Raw genomic sequence first — 15,426 nt, 5'->3', positions numbered from 1 at the left:
GTGAGCGTGGAATGCGATGTGTGGCCTGAAGCCAGTTAGTTGAATCTCAAATGAATCAAATTCCTCTCTGTCTCCTTGCCCCAGTCAGATATCCAAAAAGGGAAAACATGAAGGAAATATATAAATAGCAGAGTCCCATGCACCAGGAGCATTTTCCTACATGGCCAGGAGGGTGTTTAGGTTTCAATAAAACTTAAGTATTTATTTCTAATTTTGACTCATTAGACATCAACACTGGTGACGCAGAATCATTACTGTTTCTATAGAATGACCCACATCCCCTCTCCCAGTTTTCTGGGTCTGAAATTCACCATCCTCTGCCACTGTAGCTTGGTCTCTGCTTCATCTTTCCCTGCCGTGTTCATGGGGCTCCATTCTGGAACATTCTTTTTTCTTCCCCCCCATCTAAGCCCCCAAAGCCCTACTCCTACACCTTTGGGCAGGGAAACCTTAGCCATACCCCTGCCCTGCCTGCCTATTCATCAAATCAAAAGATAATAGCAGTTCATGTTTATGAGATGTTTGCCATTCTTTTTTTTAGTACGTATTTTTTTTAAGTCTATTAATTTATTTTGAGAGAATGCGGACCCACAGGTGCATGCACTTTCAAACCGGGGAGGGTCAGAGAGAGAGGGAGAGAAAGAGAATCCCAAGCAGGCCCTGCACTGCCAGCACAGAGCCTGATATGGGGCTCGAACTCACTCAGGAACCATGAGACCGTAACCTGAGCCAAAGTCAGATGCTTACCCACGTACTGGTCTGAGTCCTTAAGATAGACCAGTGAGCACTAGAAAGATCAAGGCCCTCTGTGAATTTCCTTTTAACAGAGGAGATAGACAATAAACTCAAGTAGGTTATTAACCTGTTACAAATTGATAAGTACTTGCAGGAAAAGTAGATCAGGGTAAGGGAATTGGGAGTACCATAGTGGTGGAGATGGTGCTATTTGAACAAGGGGCCAGGCAGACCTCATCAGGAAGGTGACATTTGAACAAACACTTGGAGGAGGTGAGGGAGCTAGAGTAGCAGATATCTAGGGGAAGAACATTCCAGAAACAGCAGTCAATGAAAAGGTCCACAAGCAGGAGTGTGCTTGGCATGTAGGGCTTTTTCGGTTGCAAGGAACATGCTTTCTGTTGTGAGCGGAATGAGGAGCCACTGCAGAGCTCTGGCTAGCTAGAGGACTAATACCATCCAACTTACTTTTTTTTTTAATTTTTTTAAAAATTTTATTTTTGAGAGAAAGATAGAGACAGTATGAGCAAGGGAGGGTCAGAGAGAGAGACACACACACACAGGATCCCAAACAGGCTCCAGGCTCTGAGCTGTCAGCACAGAGCCCGACGTGGGGCTCGAACCCACAAATCGAGAGATCATGACCTGAGCCAAAGTCAGATGCTCAACCGGCTGAGCCACCCAGGCGCCCCCCAACTTACTTTTTAAAAAGATCTTTATTGAAATATAATCCTCATGTCATACAATTTACCCACTTAAAGTGTGCACTTGGTTTTTAATATATTCACAGTTATGCAGCCATCACCACAATTTTTTTTTTAATATTTTATTTATTTCTAGGAGAGAGACAGAGAGAGACAGCGTGAGCAGGGGAGGGTCAGAGAGAGAGGGAGTCACAGACTCTGAAACAGGCTCCAGGCTCTGAGCTGGCTGTCAGCACAGAGCCCGACGCGGGGCTCGAACCCACGAACAGCGAGATCATGACCTAAGCGAAAGTCGGACGCTTAACCGACTAAGCCACCCAGGCGCCCCACCACAATCAATTTTAGAATGTTCTTCCCCAAAGAAAGTCCTGCCTTTTAGACATCAACCTCCAATCTCCACTCCCACCTAAGCCCTGGGGATCCAGTTACCAATTTCTGTAGATTTGCCTTTTCTGGACATTAACATATGTATTATATTTTATATAATAAAAATATTATATTTTATATATAATATGTATGCTATATAATTTTTAAGTTTTTATTTAATTTAAAATTTAAATTTATATAAATTTAAAATATAATTTTATTTTTTATTTTATTTTTTAAGGTTTATTTACTTAATTAATATCTTACTTATTTAACCTCTACACCCAATGTGAGGCTCAAACCCATGACCCCGAGATCAAGAATCACATGCTCTACTGACGGAGCCAGGCACCCCTGGACATTTCGTATAAATGGGATTACACAGTATGTGGTCTTTGTGTGGCTTTATTCACTTAGCATAATATCTTCAAGATTCACCTGCACTGTAGTATGTATCAGAGCTTCATTGCTTTTTATGGCCAAATAATATTCCATGGTGTGGTCATACCAATTCTGTTTATCCATTCACTTGTTGCTGGACATTTAGGAGACATATTTTTAATTTTTTTAATGTTTTCATATTTTTAAATGTTTATTTATTTATTTGTGGGGTAGGGGCAGATGGAGAGAGAGAGAAAAATCCCAAGCAGTCTCTGCACTGCCAGTGACAATCCTGACTCAGGGTTTGATCCCGCAAACCGTGAGACCATGAGCTGAGCATAAATCAAGAGATGGCCGCTTAAAGTATTGTCATCCAGGCACCCCAGGAGACTTACATTTTAAAAGATTTTATTTTATGTTTTAGTGTTCTCTACATCCAATGTGGGGCTTGAGCCCACAACCCCAATATCAAGAGTCACACGCTCGATGGACTGAGCCAGCCAGATGCCCTGAGACTTATTTTTTTAAGATTTCAATTGTGGCAAAATGCACAAAACATACAATTTACCACCCGAGACATTTATTTATTTATTTTTTTAAATGTTTTATTTATTTCTAGGAGAGAGAGAGAGAGACAGCATGAGCAGGGGAGGGTCAGAGAGAGAGGGAGTCACAGACTGAAACAGGCTCCAGGCTCTGAGCTGGCAGTCAGCACAGAGCCCGACGCGGGGCCCAAACCCACTAACCGTGAGATCATGACCTAAGCGAAAGTCGGACGCTCAACCGACTAAGCCACCCAGGCGCCCCCCACCCGAGACATTTAAAAATGTATGATTCAATAGTAGTAAGTCAATTCACATTGTTGTGCAACCGATCTCCAGGACTTTTTAATCCTGCAGAATTGAACCTCTGTATCCATTAAACAATAACTCCCCATTTTCCTGTACCCACCAACTGGCAACCACCATTGTACTTCCTATGAATTTGACTACACTAGATACCCCATGTAAGTGGAATCATACTAGTCTTTTTTTTTTTAATAGTTTATTATCAAGTTGGTTTCTGTATAACACCCAGTGCTCATCCCCACAAGTGCCCTCCTCCATGCCCATCTCTCCCCTCCCCTCCCCACACCCATCAGTCCTCAGTTTGTTCTCAACATTCAAGAATATACTAGTCTTTTTTGGACTGGCTTACTTAGCCCAATTATTTTCAAGCTTCATCCATGTCATAGCATATGTCAGAATTTCCTTCCTTTTTAAGGCTTAATACTATTTCATTGTATGGATATACCACTTTTTGTTTATCCCTGTGGGCCACTGGGTTCTTTCCCTCTGTTGGTTATTATGATTAATGCTGCTATGAAGATGAATGTACAAATACCTCTTGGAGACCTTGCTTTCAATTCTTCTGGATATATACCCAGAAGTGAGATTGCCAGATCATACGGTAATTCTTTAATTTTCCAAAAAAACCATCATACTGTTTTTCACACTGGCTGCACCACTTTACATTGGCACCAAAGAGCACCAGGGTTCTGATTTCTCCATATCCTTGCCAATACATGTTATTTTCTGCTATTATTATTTTTTTTTTTTAGAAAACAGGAACCATCCAAAATAAATAAATCAAAATAGTAATCATCCTAATGGCTGTGACAGTTCATTGTGGCTTTGATTTGCAGTTCCCCAATGTTTAGTGATACTGAGTAAAGACTTTTTAAACTTTTAAAAATATTTATTCATTTTTGAGAGACAGAGAGAGAGCAAGCGCGCAAGTAGGGGTGGGGCAGAGAGAGGGAGACAGAATCCGAAGCAGGCTCCAGGCTCTGAGCTTTCAGCACAGAGTGGGATACGGGGCTCAAACCCACAGTGAGATCACGACCTGGGCTGAAGTTGGACACTTAACCAACTCAGCCACCCAGGCGCCCCAGTAGAGACTTAGTTTAAATTGTCTTCATTTCATCTTCATAAAAACCATCTGAACTGGTTACCTCCATTTCACAGGGGAGGGAAAAGATTTAGAGGAGACTAAGTCATTTGCCCAACATCTTCCAACCAGTAATGGGGGAGACAGGGTCTAAGAGGTAGGACTCAGACCTTAAAGCCCACAAAGTGCCATATTGCAAAGCAAAGAATTCCGTGTCCGTCGCCCAGCACTTCTTCCTCCTGAATTGCTTTAACTGCTGGCTCCAAAGACCAGAGACATGGGTCCCCAGCAGTCTGACAAACTTCCTACACTTGGTGGCCGCTTGCGGGCCCCTGACCCCACCAGCGCTTCCTCTGGCCATGGCTTTCTCAGGGCAGCCCCAGATGAAAGCGTAGAGGCGGTTCCCTCACAGGAGAGTCTTTCATTCGGGTAGGGTGGGAACCCCATGTCTCGAGTATCCAGGGAGGCAGACACCCGAAATCCAGTCTTTAGCTAACCACTCTCTCCCTCTGTGCTTGAGACGTGAGCCCGATCCCCCGTGCAGGGATGCAGGAGCGGGGAGTGTGGAGCGGGGGTGTCCATCTTCCGGTCCTCCGCCTTAGGAGGAGGGGAGGAGGGTTCACCCCGAAAAGGTGTCAAAACCTCTAGCTTCCCTGCACGGACGAGCCCCAAGCCGACGCGCAGGCGCACTCCCACAAGGGCGTCTCGCCTGCTGCCAGGGCCGTCGGCGGCGGAGTCCGCCACTATCCCGTCAGGCCGTCGGGGCCGGCCTCGCTCTTTTCCGCTTCTGTCGTCCCGCCTCCTCTATCCCGTCTGGCTCCGCGGCTCGGGGGCAAGATGGCTGCTGAGAAACAGGTTCCCGGTGGCGGCGGCGGCGGCGGCGGCGGCGGCGGTAGCGGCGGGGGACGCGGTGCCGGAGGAGACGAAAACAAAGAAAATGAACGGCCCTCGGCCGGATCGAAGGCAAACAAGGAATTCGGGGATAGCCTGAGTTTGGAGAGTATCCTAGAGTAATCGGGCCTAACTCGCAATGACTACGTGTCGATATGCAGAGCCGGGGGCGGGAGACGCGGCGGGTCCCGGCACGTCCCGGGCAGGAGAGGCCGAGGGTTGCAGTTTCTCTCGCCATTACTTTCGGGGCCTCAGAGTGCCAGGGTCTGTATTTCGACCGGCCTTTTCTCGCATCTCATTCGGCTTCCAGGTTGGGAAACGTCCTCTTCTTTCTAGCGGCACCAGGCATGTTGGGCAGATTTCTCCAGTTTCCCCCCAGTTGCCCGCTTGGACGGCTGGTGACAGGGCTGACACTGGCCACCCCAGTGAGCTCTTGTCGTGGCACCGTGAGCCACTGAACTGAGGAGGGGAAACTGCGGTGTGGACGTTTTTGGCTTAAAACTTCTGTCCTGCGGCCGTCGGAGAACGGATAGTAAAAATTACAGTTTGATGTCCTGGCTGTGGAGGCAAAGATCGATTGCTCTGTGGAAAAGCTTTTTGCCCATTTTGAATATAAACGTAGCTTAACATCACTTGTATAGCTTTCCTAATAGGCTTGTAGGCATTTTATCTTGTTGAGAGTCGTTCAGTTGAGCTGGAGGAATCCGTTTGTAGTTTTCATCAGAATGTCACAATTGAGTGCCTGAGACACTAGTTTGTGGCTTTTTGTAACGAATAACACTTGGAGAAAACGTATATGAATTTCTGAAATAACACATTTAGCTTGACATCTTAATGAAGTTTTCAGGGGGTTGAGCTTTTACTTTTTGAATGGTGTAGTTACAAATGGATGTTAGAAAACCTTTTTTTTTTTTTTTTTTTAAGGAGACTTATGGCTTCTTATCCCTTTTTAATTGTTGAAATAGCCCTCTTAGTGTTAGTATTTTAATATGCATCTGTAGAGAAACACTGAGGAAACTAAAAGAGAATTGAGATTGTAAAGCTCACTAGACTGCCTAAGGTTTGGTACATAATCTTAAAATATTTTAAGATTCTTAAAAAGGAAAACAAAAATAAAAAGTTTGGTCAGAGCTTTTTCTGTTAAAAGAAAAACTAACGTTTTTACGTAACCTGTCATCTGGGTTGGTTAGCGTGTGCTAGCCGTGGGCTCCTGTGGCTTTACAGCTGTTAAGGAAAGGTAGATTTGGCAGAGGTAGGAAGTTATGCAAATAGAGTAGTAGTACATGTCACGTATAGCCTGAATCTGCTTGAATGAGTAAAACACTGGGTATAAGTCAGTGGCAACCAATCCAGTTAGAATCAGCAGTTTGAATCCAGCAACTTTAGCTAAGCTGTTGGGTTTCAGTAATCCTCAGTGGCTAATGATGCCGTCCTTTTTAGTTTGAAAGTTGGTAATAGTTCAGGCAGTCAGTTTTTCTACATGCTTAGCCCTGTCCTATGCAAGATAGCTATTGAAAATGATTATAAGAGATTTCAGTAGTTACTGTACTAAGTACTTCAGAAATGGTTAATGTGCTGTGGTTTGATACAAGTATAAACTGATGGGAATGTGTTTTGATTTATATGGATTCTTACTCTTGGAAGCTTTTCCTTAATCTCGGCTCTAGTTCTTCAGATTATTAAGGAATCCCAGCAGCAGCATGGTTTACGGCATGGAGATTTTCAGAGGTATAGGTTAGTATCATGGGCAAGATGTATGGAAATTGTGGAATTTTCAGACTTGGTTTACTTTTGTTAATATCCTACCTACGTATTTTGCTGTATCAGAAAGTATACTTAGAAACTCTTGCTTTGAATTTAATATTGAATCCTCAGAATGTACTTTTCAAATTCAAACTTTCATAATGAATAAAAGGAGCCAATCTTTTTATCCATTGTACTTCACAATATTGTAGATGCATTGGAGGCTTCTGCTGAAAATGACAAGCAGTTATGGTAATCATTTTTTTTTTTAACTTAACCGTGTTGTAAGAGTCTTGGCTAAATGCAAAGCTTTTCAGTTTTTTAAACATTATAGAAGAAGATTTTCTTTCCTTTTTTTTTTTTTTAAATGTTTATTTATTTTTGAGAGAGAGAGAGAGTGCGAGCGCATGAGGGGGGGGAAGGGCAGAGAGAGATGGAGACACAGAATCTGAAGCAGTCACCAGGCTCTGAGCTAGCTGTCAGCGCAGCTCAAACCCACGAACCGTGAGATCATGACCTGAACTGAAGTCGGACACTTAACCGACTGAGCCACCCAGGCGCCCCTACCTTTTTTTTAAAATTTTTTTTAAGGAAGTTCTGTGCCCAGTATGGGGCTTGAACTCAAAATCCTGAGATAAGACCCACGTGCTCCACTGACTGAGCCAGCCAGACACTCCTTTATAAGGAGAATTTCTGTGATATCATGATAACTGAGTGGTAAACTTTGTAACAGCCTCGAGTTGGAAAGCATTTAATATGACTCTTAAAAAATAGAATAGATGCTTAATGTACAATACAGTTCAGTACTTTGGAAACAGAAGTATCCAATGAATTTATATTATAGGTATAGGTTTTGGCTACCAGACTTTTAAAATTACTGCTAAGCAAAAACCCTCTGCAGATTCTGAAGACTCAGTCGTGTTGTAAAGGGTCAACAGCGCTGAGGCAGCTTGAGCAAGGTGGGCAGAGGTGGGAGATGAGGGGGGAGGGTCCTGTAAGCCAGTGTAACTCATTCAGTTGTTAATTGAGGTATGGTGGGGAAGCCATGAAAAAGTTTTAGACTGTTAAGACTTGAGGGTTTTTTGTTTGTTTTTGTTTTTATTAAGAAAATCAAAAGCAAAACAGATGGGGAGATGATAGTACAATGAACGTATTATTCAGTTATTATAGTGATCAGGTCTCTGCGCTTTTGTTTTCATCTGCTCCCTCTGCTTTAAAAAAAATATTTTATTGAAGGATTTTTAAATTGTTTTATTGAAGTATAATTTATATACAGAGAAGTATACAGAAAGTGATGAATTTTTCACAACCTGTAACCAACACCCAGATTAAGAGACAACATTACCAGCATCCCTAAAGTCCCCCTTTGCCCCTTCTAATCACAAGCCATTCCTCCCCAAAGGGCACTGCAGTTGTGACTTCAGACACCTTAGATTAGCTTTGAAAGGTGTTTTCTGTGACACCAGTCCTTCACCCTACAGGTTTTAGTTCACTACGTGTTTATAAGATGATGTGTGGTATCAGTGGTAACCATAAGTAGCACACCTCAAGCCTTCGCCTTGACTTTCATATAGAATTTGCTATTGGAAGTAAATAGCAAAGTTCAGCTTGTCTGAATTACTTTTTTTCTTTTTCTTTCAGGGGCTACTGTTCCCGTAGACAAAGACGCCTTCGGAAAACTCTCAACTTCAAGATGGGGAACAGACATAAATTCACAGGGAAAAAAGTAACTGAAGATCTTCTGACGGATAACAGGTACTGACTCTTCAGTGGTAGTTGTTACATACGCCTTGCTAATACATTTACTGACCAATTATGTGTTAGACACTGTGCCAGAACTCTTTACTTACCTGACGTGAGTCTTTTAGCAGCTCTGTGGGATGCACATTTTTACTATTCTTGTGCCATGAGATGAGAATACTGAGGTTCAAAGAGGTTCAGTAACATTTTCAAGAACTAGGGTGAAATGCTAAGTGTTAAAAGTCAGTGATATTAGAATCTAATTAGTATTAGGTGGGGTTTCTAGAATGCAGATTTCAATGTGTACGTGATTACTTAAACCAGTAGATCTTAAATCTGTGTGTAAGGTGTTCCAGAAGAGTTTTATGTTTCAGTGTTGAACGTAGCCATGCTTCATATTTGCTGAAGGATCAATCTGTCAGGCAGCATGTATTAAAGGTCTCGAGGCCAGTGTCTCAGATTTCAGCCTGTGGGCCACATTGGTCCTTTGCCACCTGTTTTTACAAAGTTGGGTTGGAACACAGCCACACCGTTTCTTCAGGTATTGGTTTACAGCTGCTTTGTACTACAGTAACACGATAATAGAGTAGTTGTGGCGGAGACCATATGGCCTACAAACCCTAAAATATTCACTATTGGGCCCTTTACAAAAAATTGTTTGCTGTCCTCTAGTCTAGTATGTGCCCAAGATGGAGTGAGGCACCATCTTGGATGTAGAAGAGTTAGGGAGGCATAGTTCCTTGTTGACTGTGATCTTGTTCAGAGATTATCAGTCAGGTGGAAGACAGAGAGCGCTACGAGATAGGGAAACTACCACATGGTGTGTCATTTACTCTTTAGAATTCTGAAGTCTCAGAGGAGAGATGTTAGCTGGGAGTTTTTGATGGGGAAGCCAGGAAGCCTGAATGGAGGAGGCCGGACCTTGAGGGATTTGTGAGAGGAAAGAACAGTGTGTGCGGGGAGACAGCGGGCATGGTGTCTGAATGCTCTGTAGGATTTATAACGCTCTGGACAGTTGAGAGAGGCTGGGAGCTGGGTGTATGGAGACATAGTCGGAAAACTAGAGCATCGAGACCATGGTGGGATTCAGCAGGATGCATTGGTTAAATCTGATAAGAACAAGTTAGGAAGGGTCTCTCATGGTGAGATTCTTTATTTTGAAGAGACAAGATTAAGTTGATGTTTAAGGAAATCTAATCAAGGCAGTTGTTTAACAAAAGATTCACCATAGTAATAATAATAATAATAAATCAGCTACTTATTGAGTCCTTAGTAAGTGCCAGACTGTGGTTTAAATGTGTTACCTGTATTACTACATGGGAGACTGAGGCACAGAAAGATTAGCTCTTTGCTCAAAGTCCCATAGCTGGGGCGTGGCACTGAGATTCCAACCCCTGTTCTAGAGCCTCTAAGTTTATTTATTTTGAGAGTGAGAGCACGCATGTGTGTGTGCAGGAGCTGGGGAGGGGCAAAGAGAGGGAGAGAGAGAATCCCAAGCAGGCTCTGAGCTGTCAGTGCAGAGCCTGATGCAGGGTTTGATCTCACGTTTGGTAGGAGGTCAGATACTGGGGGTAGAGCCTGGTCCGAGATACCGATTGAGTGTCAGAGTTGGTACCGGGAGAGGGGTGGGTCTGAGGAGGAAGGCCAGGGAGGGCGAGGAGAAAAGTTGAGAGGCTGAAGATTGTGCCTTGAAGAATATCGGAGTCTCACGCTCCTGGCCTTCATTGTTCAGTTTGCCTGTTCTCTCTCTGGTTTAGGTATTTGCTTCTGGTTCTGATGGATGCTGAGCGAGCCTGGAGCTATGCCATGCAGCTCAAACAGGAAGCCAATACTGAACCCCGAAAACGGTTCCATTTGCTGTCTCGCCTGCGCAAAGCCGTGAAGCACGCAGAGGAATTGGAACGCTTGTGTGAGAGCAATCGCGTGGATGCCAAGACCAAGTTGGAGGCTCAGGTTAGTGTCTTCACGCCAGCTTTACTGTATTGCGGAGGTGAGAGACGTGACTTTACCGTTAACGCAGAAGAGCTTCCCAACATTATAAATTGACAGGATGGACAAAATCATGGTCTTGGTTTTTTAAGGTAAAGTTGGCATCTCTTTCTTTTGTTTTTGATCTCTTGGTTTTTAATAATTAGCTTTAACTTTTAAAAAAAAAAAAAGCTCATGCTTCTCTTGAAATGGATATGGGAAATTTGAATCTTAGATCTGAGAAGTTCACAAGATAAGAATTTTTTGAAATGAATTTTTAAAGAGGGATAGACACTGCAAATCTATGTTCAGTTTCTGATACTGAAAGTCATAGCCTGGAAGCTGGTTGTTAAGGAAACAGATTTTCTTTATTTTGAAATTCTCTCCTGGGAAGTAAATGAATCATAATGAATTATCTTTATGTTGCATCTTGTTAAATAAATTTTCTCTCTCTCTCTTTTTTTTAATGTTTATTTATTTCAAGGGGGAAGGGAGGGGCGGAGAGGGGTGTGGAGACCGAGAATCCCAAGCAGGCTTCAGGCTGTCAGTGCAGAGCCCCGTGCGGGTCTTGATCTCACAATCCGAGAGATCGTGATTTGAGCTGAAATCAAGAGTCGGATGCTTAACTGACTGAATCACCCAGGCGCCCATAAGTTTACTCTTTGAAAATTACTCCGAATATGTCTATATTCCTGACGTCAAAGCTGAAAGGTGGAGGAGGTTGAGCTGTGACATCAACTTGTGGGTGTTGAACCTTTCCCTTTTCCCACCCCTCCCAGGCTTACACAGCTTACCTCTCAGGAATGCTGCGATTTGAACACCAGGAATGGAAAGCTGCCATTGAGGCTTTTAACAAATGCAAGTAAGTCCTCCAGTCCAAAAGCCAGGGCCACTTTTGATTGTACATAGTCCTGTTCAAGCAGTAGATTACCTAATGATTGTTTCTATGAAAGTACAGTTTCTTTTATGTTCTTTACTTCCCTTTAGAAACGTTGATTATTCTCATTCATCTTTAGAATATGCCAATTCTCGTAGTTCGTAGAAGGACCTCAGGGTGCCGTGTTTTGTTTTCAGCCACTATTCCTTTTTATTTTCTTAAACAAGGCTGCTATGAACCCGGGTGTCTCTTCCCTCGCAGGACCATCTATGAGAAGCTGGCCAGCGCCTTCACGGAAGAGCAGGCCGTGCTGTACAACCAGCGTGTGGAGGAGATTTCACCAAACATCCGCTACTGTGCATATAACATCGGTGAGCAAGGGCTGGGCTGTGCGCTGGCGGGTGGGTGGTTGCCGGTTCATCCAGGAGAGCCTGGAGGACTTATTCACTTCCCTTCTTCCCTCGTCCTTGCATCCATCTGTGACACGGGCTTTGGCTGATGAGAGAAGTGGAGCTATTGATACCAGCTCGGCTTCGAGTTGCGGAAGGCAGTTCCTGTGCTTTGCGTCCATCCTGCCAACTTCTGTGCCCCTGGGGAGCTTTGTGCAAGGCCCGGGTTCACCGCAGCGTGCTCGCGCAGTGGGAAGACGGGGAGTTTCATCTGGTGGTTCTCAAGAGAACAGACCTGTGAGGATTTTCCACTCAACACCTCTCTCTCTTTCTCAGGGGACCAGTCGGCTATCAATGAACTCATGCAGATGAGATTGAGGTCTGGGGGCACTGAGGGTCTCCTGGCTGAAAAATTGGAGGTAATCTGGTCCGTACATTTTTGTGAAGTCTTTGGTTTGAAAACAGCCAGGAAAAAAAAAAAAGTTACAATCTCATCACCTAGTGTAATCGCTATTAACATGTATGTTTATGTCCGTGTATTTTACAGAATGTGTACATATATTTAACTTTCTTATGTTTATGTATTTTTGAGAGAGAAAGAGAGACCGCGCAAGCAGGGGAGGGGCAGAGAGAGGGAGACACAGAATCCCAAGCAGGCTGCAGGCTCTGAGTTGTCAGCACAGAGCCCAGTGCAGAGCTTGAACTCATAAACCATGAGATTATGACCTGAGCTGAAGCCAGATGCTTAAGAATATATATATTTTTAAGTTTACTTGTTTATTTTGAGAACGACAGAGACAGTGCATGTTGGGGAGGGGCAGGGAGAGAAGAGAGAATCCAGCACAGAGCCTGATGCCGGGCTCACACCCACGAAGCTATGAAATCATGACCTGAGCTGAAACCAGGAGTCGGACGCTTAAGGCACACAGGCTCCCATCTGTCTCTCTCTCTCTCTCTCTTTTTTTTTTTTTTAATTTTTTTGTTTATTTTAGAGAGAGCATGCTAGTGAGGAGGGACAAAGAGAGAGGGGAAACAGAGGATGTGAAACAGGCTCCACACTGATAGCAGAGAGCCAGATGTAGGGTTTGAACTCTTGAAACGTGAGATCATGATCTGAGCTGAAGTCAGACACTTAACCACTGAGCCACCCAGGCGCCCCTCCGTGTATTTTTAAGAAAATTTTTTCATTGAATATTTAAAAGTATTCAGTTTTTTTAATCTCATATTTATGTTCTAAGTAAGTAACATAGACAAATAGAAAAGTAGGAAATACAAAAGATGGAGGAAGACTAAAATCACATGGCAAAATCAGAGGTAATTACCTCTGTGAAGAATAGAGATAATGTGAAAAATAGCTTGCAGACTTTTATATGTGTAGGAAAAAAAGCAAGTATTTTTTTCTTTTCTTTCTTTTTTTTTTTTTTTAATGTTTTATTTATTTCTAGAAGAGAGAGAGAGAGACAGCGTGAGCAGGGGAGGGTCAGAGAGAGAGGGAGTCACAGACTGAAACAGGCTCCAGGCTCTGAGCTGGCAGTCAGCACAGAGCCTGACGCGGGGCCCGAACCCACGAACCGTGAGATCATGACCTAAGCGAAAGTCGGACGCTTAACCGACTAAGCCACCCAGGCGCCCCGCAAGTATTTTTTCAAATGGGATCTCAGTACATGCTGTTTAGTAACATGCTTTTTAAATATAATATCTTAAGTATTTTTTCCCACTTTAGTAAATATCTTTGTTTTGACACTTTTTTAGTAAACAAAAGTGTCATCTTTTGAAAGCCACATGGTGCTCTGTTGTGCTGAAGTCTGCTTCACATGAGCATTTCACTTATTTCCGTAGGATACATTCCTAAAAACGGAATTGAATACTTTACAAGTTTTTGATTCATTGACAAATAACCTGTAAGTGTCTACTGATTTACATTTTTGCTTGTAGTATACATGGATATGCTTTTCTCCTTACACCCTGAGTAGTACTCTTTTTATTTTTGAAGTTTTTAAAATTTTATTATTATTATTTTTTTTAAGTAGGCTCCATACCCAACATGGGGCTTGAACTCACAATCCTGAGGTTAAGAGTCTCAGGCTCTACCATCTGAGCCAGCCAGGCACCGCAGTGTTGCTCTTTTTAGCCTTTTGTTATGCCCTTTTCATGTTTGAATTTCTTTAAGTTAAGATAGATGATAGCCATGGAGGAGTTCTTTAAGTACAATTTATATTTTGCTTTATAAAGTGAACGGTGTGGATTATAGAGAGAGACAACTAGTAGTTTTTACTTACTTCAGCCGTCACCAGTTAAAGCTGTAATTTTTTAAAACTCCTTTCCAGGCATTGATCACTCAGACTCGAGCCAAACAGGCAGCCACCATGAGTGAGGTGGAGTGGAGAGGGAGGGCGGTGCCAGTGAAGATCGACAGAGTGAGGATCTTTTTATTGGGATTGGCCGATAATGAAGCAGCCATTGCTCAGGTGAGGAGGAAGCACCAGCTGTCTCTCCTGTAGGTGTCTGAAGCTGTCCTTGTGTGTTTGAGGTTCAGTGGTTGTTTTTTGTTTGTTTTATTTATCGACTTTGAGAGAGAGAGTGTGTGAGCAGGGGAGGAACAGAGTGAGAGGCAGAATCCCAAGCAGGCTCTGCGCCGTCAGCACAAAGCCCAAGAAGGAGCTCGAACTCCTGAAACCATGAGATCGTGACCTGAGCCGAAATCAAGAGTCGGACACTCCATCTGCTTAGCCACCCAGACGCTCCCAGGTGTAGTGTTTTCTTGGTGTTCATTTCTCACAAAACAAAAATTTGTCTTAATGCTCTTTGGGATCTCGTATGAGATCTGCCTTCAATCCCGCTTCTCATATACTGTCACTGATGTTGCCTGGACTCATGAAAAGGGCAGCGTGTTTCCTTTTCTTACTTGTTGAAATCACATTGAGATCCAGTTATGCATCCTATTTTTTTTAGTGTGTTGTAAGGATTTTTCCATGGTCTTAACACATCAGTGCGCAAAATTGAAGACACAGTGGTCACCTGGACAGAGACACCACAGAGATGAGCAAAGGAGGGTGACGGTCCTCTTTAACGTCCCAGATACGCTGTCTAAAGCTTTCGTGTTTTTACCTTAACTCTGTGGGGTGGGTACTACTCTCATTTTACAGATGGGAAAACAGTGCTTGCCTTTAAAATCATGCCCTTTTTTGGATCTCCTCTCCCTCTCTCTCTGCCCCTCCTCTGCTCTCTCTGTCTCTCAAAATTAAAAAAAAAAAAAAGGGGGGGAGGCACCTGGGTGGCTCAGTTGGTTAGGCGTTTGACTCTTGGTTTCAACTCAGGTCATAATCTCACGGGTTGTGAGTTCGAGCCCTGAGTCAGGCTCTGCGCTGACAGCACAGAGCCTTCCTGGGAGTCTCTCTCCCTCTCCCTCTCTGTCTCTCTGTCCCTCCTCTGCTCTGTCTCTCAAAATAAATAAACTTTAAAAAATCTTACTTTTAAAGAAAAAGTAAAACCATGCCCTTTGACTCATGTTCCTTGAACCTTCTCACATACCACGAATGCTAGTAACAGGATCATTTTGCTTGATTTTGGTGAATAGCTAATGTAATCTTACTTAGTACGTTGCACAAGCAGAGTCCTGGACCCTTGGGATAGGCTGCGTGAGCAGGGCCTTCATTGAAACAAATAGTCCTTGGGTTGCTTGCGTGGCTCAGTCGTTTAAACA

The 15,426-nt window shown here is 43.4% G+C and overlaps 1 protein-coding gene across 1 annotated transcript in view; it reads left to right on the top strand.

Annotated features, from left to right (window-relative positions):
• The first annotated feature begins 4,938 nt into the window (after positions 1-4,938).
• Positions 4,939-15,426, top strand: part of SRP68 (signal recognition particle 68) — a 30,517-nt gene continuing 20,029 nt past the window's right edge. The window contains exons 1-8 of the mRNA XM_039226491.1: positions 4,939-5,115; positions 6,674-6,740; positions 8,391-8,504; positions 10,247-10,442; positions 11,237-11,319; positions 11,596-11,705; positions 12,060-12,142; positions 14,051-14,191. Of these exons, the coding sequence (XP_039082422.1) occupies positions 4,953-5,115; positions 6,674-6,740; positions 8,391-8,504; positions 10,247-10,442; positions 11,237-11,319; positions 11,596-11,705; positions 12,060-12,142; positions 14,051-14,191 (957 nt within the window). The 5' untranslated portion in view covers positions 4,939-4,952. The remainder of the gene's footprint in view (positions 5,116-6,673; positions 6,741-8,390; positions 8,505-10,246; positions 10,443-11,236; positions 11,320-11,595; positions 11,706-12,059; positions 12,143-14,050; positions 14,192-15,426) is intronic.

This window comes from Hyaena hyaena, unplaced genomic scaffold (assembly GCF_003009895.1).
Source record: "Hyaena hyaena isolate Hyena2069 unplaced genomic scaffold, ASM300989v1 scaffold_21, whole genome shotgun sequence".
Classification (NCBI taxonomy): domain Eukaryota; kingdom Metazoa; phylum Chordata; class Mammalia; order Carnivora; family Hyaenidae; genus Hyaena; species Hyaena hyaena.
The sequence above is the reverse complement of the archived record's forward strand: the minus strand, read 5'-3'. Positions and strand labels throughout refer to the sequence as shown.